A 5,942-nucleotide genomic window follows, 5' to 3' on the forward strand; every position below is an offset into this window, starting at 1 on the left:
AGCGCGGCGCAGCACAGCACACCGCAGCACGGCGGAGCCAAGGCGCGTCACCTTGCAGACCCCCAGCCTATCTGCACCTCACCACGGGAGCTGGCCGGTCGCCAGCCACAGCATCACGCAGCAAAGGGACTCTGCGTCGTCGTGCGGGCGCGGCGCCGCGCCCCTGAGGGCGGCCGCGGACGCGTAGCTCGGGGTGCACCAGAGGGGGCCATGGCCGCCGCCCTCACGCTCATCTCGGGCATCGTTGTCCGCTCCCACTGCACGGGGAGCGGGCCGGGGAGTGGGGCAATAGGACTTGAGCCTTTGCAGCAACCTGACCTGGCTAGCGGCACCAGGCAGCCAGCGGCGGTCAGCAGGTTGCACCGCATCCTTTGAGAAGGGCGGGAGAGGCGCTGTCTGCACCGGGACGCAGTGCCGTCTGTGGCGCGGCGGTTTTGGGCTATGGGGCGATTTCACATGCGCGCACCGGCGGCGTCGATCCTCGACATGCCGCCAAAGTCAACCAGGTAGAAGCTGGCGGGCAGCTGCCGGTCGAGCGCGGCGCCCGGGCGCGTCGCTGGGGGTGGGCCGGCCGGCGGCAAGGGGCTCGAGGGGCTCATGGGCCGCGGCGCCACGATGTTCTCTGTGTGGAGGGCAGCGCGCGGCAGTGAGCCAGGTGCGCACGCTGGCAGCTGCGCGGAGGTGGTGGGGCTGGATGACAGGCCAGCACTCTGGGGGCCGTTCAGTCTGTGTGACTGATGTATGACTGTCACGAGTTCGACGTCCCGGCACAGCCCCATAGTCGAATCATCACCAGCACCACAGCCACCACTACCACCAGCACTGACAATGATAACATCCCTGTACGTACGCAAGATTGCAGGACCGCCTATGTGCACATGCACACACTCACACATCTACACACAATCACACGTACATGCGCCGCGCATGGCATGCGTGCGTGCACACTCACCCGGCTTCAGGTCTCCATGGACGTGACCACGGTCGTGGATGAACTCAAGAGCCTGGGGCGCGTCGCAGTTGTGCATGTGCGGGTGTGCGTTCTGAAGCATGCCTGCTTCTTTCAAAACCCTGAACTGCATGCGTTGCATGTTGTTGGTGCACGCATGAACCTTGCATGCACTGCATGTTGCGACGCATGCACCCATGCATGGGAGTCCCAAGACAAGCTGAAAAATACATGCCTCAGACGACTCAACAACTGTGCGATCAGCCAGTCTGGCAGCACCGGCTCCCCAGCAATGGACGCCAGGCCCCGCGCACCGTGACCATGCTGCGCCCGACCTCCGCCAGCCTGTCGCGCCCCGCCTGGCTCGCGTCAAACGCGCCGCGCTCCATCAGCGTGAACAGGTCTGGGCCGAGCAGCTGCAGCGAGAGGTAGGGGTAGCGTCGGTTGCCGAGGGCGGCGGCAGCGGCGGCGGTGGCGTCGTGGCGGGGTGCGGCGTGCATGGGGGCGGGGCACGCGGGGTCGGAAACGGGTTGCCTTGGTGGCGAGGCAGAAGCTTGCGTGTTTGGGTGGGACACGGTGAGGACGCCTACGAGAGGTGTTGGGGGACAACATGCAGGGTGTGTTAGGGCACGTTGAGTATGCGCTGTGAAGTGATTGATGGCAGTCTGCATGGGGGCGCATGCCGTTTGAGCCGGTGCCGCCTCAGAATGGCACCATTGCAGTGCTGCACAGCCGCACCATGCTCACAAGCAGCCGTACCATGCTGATAGGCGAAGGGTATGCCGTGCGCAGCCGCAGAGGCTAGGTCGGCGGCGCAGCTGCCGGGGTCGCCGTGCGCTGTGGCGCCGAGAGCCTGATATGAGTCGAATTCTGCCGCTGCTGCCAAGGCGCCAGCAGCAACGCCGCAGCTTCCGGGGGCTGCATGGTCCGGCGCCAAAATCTTCAGAGCCACCTTTTCGGGTGGGGCGAGGAGGAGCACGGTGAGTGTTGACACAACCAGGCGATCAGGGGCAGGCAGGCAGGTGTGCGCGCACAAGAGGCTGTCACCAGCAGACTCGCATGGCTTCGTCTCAGAGTTGAGGCTCTAGTGATGTTTCTCCCTGCCGCACCGCCTCGCCGCTGTGCATGTCTACAGCCTCATAAACTTGCGCGGCGGAGCCGCCCCCCAGCACACGCAGCACGTCAAAGCGCCCATCGGCGCTGCGCTGGGGCACGGCCAGCAGCGGCTGCTGGCCGCATAGGACTTCGTATTCGTCCTCCATTACTGGGAGGAACACAGACGATGAGCGGTGTCAGATCGTGAGACTGAGTGACAGATCCCGCGAGAGTTCAAACGGGAAAGTGTAAAACTTGTCGGTGGAAGATTCGATTATTCAAATTTGTATGACAGGCAACCATAAGAAATCTCATACACTGCTGCAGGGCGTGCAACTCTTTCAGCTTGAGCTGTTTACTGTTGCTACTGAGCTACATCAGCTACGGTACGTGGCGTACGGACGATTGGTAGCACAAGCAGCAGCTGCAGATGGTGGTGATGGTGATGATATTGTTCAACCCATAATAATAATCAACAATCCAGCTGCCTGTACGATAAAGTCACACCTAGGTCGTGCCAGGAAGCACAACTAGGGTAGCCCTTGCATCCCCCTGGCTCGGTTGCCCGGGAGCACACGTGCAGCCAAGGGCCGGTGCAACCCTGATCATGACTGATTGGATTGGTCCCGTTCAACACCTGTCATACCTTAGTTGGTTAAAAAGCGAGCTGAACATTGTTAAGACATGGGACACTTGTACTTCAAACTGTTACTCGGCATTCACAAGCGAGTTGTTGGGGGACAGCAACGAACAGATTTGAGGCGCTTGCACACCAAAAGCGTTCAGTGCGCGTCGCGCGCGCGGTGACACCTTAGGCGCTAACATGGGGCAGAGCGCAAGATGGGGCAGATCCAACCGCCAGCCAGGCCGGCTGCCTGCCGCGAAATATCGTTCGTAGGCCTACGATGCCCCGGGGTGCAGGCTCAGACGCGTTGGCGATGTTGAAGACAGCGGAGCAAGCGCTCGCTTGGGCAGCCGCGTGACCCAATGCAGTACAGGAATGCGGCGGATGGCAGGGGGTCCGACACCACCAGGCCCCTTCCCGGGTGTGCACAGATTCGTATTAAGCTGGAGGGTGGCACCCTCCTGGCAGGTCGTGTGGAGACCAGCAGCACCCCGATGTGAAGGCCCCGGTGCGTGAGCGCACACACCCACACCTTCTTGCAGCAGGCAGCTCAGCCGCCCACGGCAGCTGATGAGCCATCAACCCCGCAAGGCACGGGCATGCTCAACCTGCAGAATCCCGCATCGTGGTGGATGTGCAGGCAACGCAGGCAGTGACACTGCGCACACAGCACGCGGGCAGGCTTGCACAGCCAGGTGCTTAGGCAGCAGCGAAAGTACGTTTGGCGGCCGGTATGGCGGCGCCTCAAAACGTTTCAATTTCCCAGGTTCATGCGATTGCAGAACAGGATTGGGTTGCCCCATCAACCCTGCTGAAGCCCGCATTGTGATGCGTGTGCAGGCATCGCAGGCAGTGACACTGCGCACACAGCACGCGGGCAGGCTTGCACAGCCAGGTGCTTAGGCAGCAGCAGAATGTACGTTTGGCGGCCGGTATGGCGGCGGCTCAAAACGTTTCAATTTCCCAGGTTCATGCGATTGCAGAAAAGGATTGGGTTGCCCATCAACCCTGCTGAAGCCCGCATTGTGACGCGTGTGCAGGCACCACAGGCAGTGACACTGCGCACACAGCACGCGCATACATGCAGGCTTCCAGAGCCGAGTGCGCATGCAGCAGCAAAGGAACGTTTGGCGGCCGGTATGGCGGCGGCTCAAAACGTTTGTATTCCCGGGCTCATGCGAGTGCAGAAAGGAATTGGGTCCCTGTAGCCCAGTTGGAGTCTTGCAGCCCACACCTCAGAAGCGGTCGGCCTCTGTCCCGGTGAAGCACAGGGGCGCGAGCACCCCGCGCCGCAGCGCAGCCTTGGCCTGGCGCGCCCTGCCACGCAGCCGGCCCCACCAGACTGGGCGCGCGCCCGCGCCCACGCCTGGCGCCGCCCCCTCACGCCCAGCATTCATGGCCTCGGCGATGTCGGGCGGGCCGGCTCCGTGGTCAGTTGCGTCGCAGGCGCCGCTGCAGTCGTGGCCCTCGACAATCGCCAGCGCCGCCGCCTTGGGACCGCAGGGGGAGCCGACGCGCACGATGACGATCACAGAGCAATCCTGCGCGGCAGCCACCGAGGCGTCGCCGTCCTTGCCCTGCTCGCTGTTGCTGCAGCTGGCGCCGTCCGCCTGCACCTGCTCCTCTGAGGCGGCGAATTGCTGCTGCAGCGCGCCGGCGGCAATGGAGGCGGCGGCAGGGTCGACGCCGGCCTCAGGCATGCTGCAGTAGTCGTCGTCACGCGTGCAGCTGACCGCTTCGACCGCGCCCTCGCACGCACGGCCGCTCGGCACAACGCCGGCCAGACCGCCGTCGGCGCCGCAGCAGGCAGCGAGCGCGCCGGCGCCATCGGCCCGGGTGGCGCTTGGCACTGAAGCGCCGGCCGCCGCGGGCGCGTCCTTGCAGGTGGCATGCGCATCGCCGGCCGGGCGGCTGCTGGCCTCGTCGACACTGTCGCTGGCGGCAGTGGCGGCGCTGCCGCTGGTAGTGGCAGCGCAGCTGCCGCCTGAGAGCGCCTGGGACTCGCGGCCGCCCTCAGCCCAGCCCTCGCTTCCGTCGTCGTCAAAGCTGCCACTGCTGTCGCTATCTACCGCGGCGCACTCCTCCCGCACCGCCCCCAGGCACGCCTGCAGGCGCGCCAGCTGACCCCGCAGCGCCTCCGCCTCGCCGCGCGCCGTTTCCGCGCCTTCCGTCATCAGCGCCAGGTAGCCCTGCAGCCGCGCCGCGTGCTCCCCGTTGACGCGCGCTTCTGATATCAACCTGATGCTTTCGGCGCGCAGTCTGCGTGCCGCCGCCTCAAATTCGCTGCAACCCTTACGCAGCTCGGCGCGCTGCGCCTCCAGGTGCCGGATCCGCGCCTGCGCCTTCTCGCCTGCCGCCTGCTGGCGCGCCATCTGCCCCTGCATCTGGGCAATGATCTCGTCCTTCATTGACATCTTCGCCTGCAGCTCCCCGGCTTCTGCCTGCCGGCGCACCACCTCCTCCTGGAGCTGCCCTATACAGTGATTCTTGGCCGCGCCCTGCAGCTGGAGCTGCAGCCGGAGCTGCGCCTGGATTTGCAGCTGCGCCTGCTGTTGGGCCCGCGCCGCCGCATCCCTATGCTGCAGCGCCGCCGCAGCCTGGTCCCTCTGCTGCTGCAGCTGAGCGTGCAGGCCCTCCACCTCGCCGCGCAGCGCCTCGGCCTCCTCGGCCGCCTGGGGTGGGAAGGAGAAGGGGGGGGCAGGGGCGGGGTTATTGCAGCAGCGATGGCGCTGCAGAGGAGGCGCGAGGGGGCGGGCCTGCGCGCGGCTGGCCGCAGCGCAGGCGGTTGTGGCGTTTTGCGGAGTGGCAGTGAGAGCCCAGCAGGCAACGCGCCTTTGTCCAAGGGGCCACTTGGATGAAACGAGCACGTTCTGAATCCACACCCACCATCTGGTCACTGCACCAGCCCCCCTCCGTCCCCCCCCAAAAACACCTGCCGTGTTACGCGCCGCACCTGCTGAGCCGCTGCCAGCTGCCCATAAACGGTCGCCCGCTCCGCCGCCCAGTCCAGCTCCAAGCCCCCCGGCGCGTCGTGCGCCTCGAGCCGCCCCTCCGCCCCCTCCGCCTCATGCAGAGCGCCGCCCGGCGCCGCAGCATCCGCGGCCTGGAGCAAGGAGCGGGAGCGAGCGCGGCATCAACAGTGTTTTGTGGTTGTGGCGGTGCAGGTGCTGAACCAGCTGCTATCAAAGCCTCAGCGTGCACACGCCATCTAACACATGGAAACCCCGAGCGCGGCGCCGCTGCGCAGCCGCGACCCTCAGCCCCGCCCCCGCC

At 65.5% G+C, this 5,942-nt stretch overlaps 2 protein-coding genes across 2 annotated transcripts; both read right to left on the reverse strand.

Annotated features, from left to right (window-relative positions):
* Positions 1-452: 452 nt before the first annotated feature.
* MNEG_10154 (hypothetical protein) lies at positions 453-2,211 on the reverse strand (the record flags this gene model as incomplete). Its single annotated transcript, XM_014041374.1, has 5 exons — positions 453-622; positions 953-1,004; positions 1,264-1,535; positions 1,709-1,901; positions 2,059-2,211. 5 exons carry the CDS (start codon positions 2,209-2,211, stop codon positions 453-455), a joined length of 840 nt encoding a protein of 279 aa, XP_013896828.1.
* Positions 2,212-3,904: 1,693 nt separating this feature from the next.
* Positions 3,905-5,558, reverse strand: MNEG_10155 (hypothetical protein; the record flags this gene model as incomplete). Its single annotated transcript, XM_014041375.1, has 2 exons — positions 3,905-5,341; positions 5,556-5,558. 2 exons carry the CDS (start codon positions 5,556-5,558, stop codon positions 3,905-3,907), a joined length of 1,440 nt encoding a protein of 479 aa, XP_013896829.1.
* Positions 5,559-5,942: the final 384 nt, after the last annotated feature.

The sequence above is a fragment of the Monoraphidium neglectum genome (genome assembly GCF_000611645.1).
Source record: "Monoraphidium neglectum strain SAG 48.87 unplaced genomic scaffold scaffold02202, whole genome shotgun sequence".
Lineage (NCBI taxonomy): Eukaryota > Viridiplantae > Chlorophyta > Chlorophyceae > Sphaeropleales > Selenastraceae > Monoraphidium > Monoraphidium neglectum.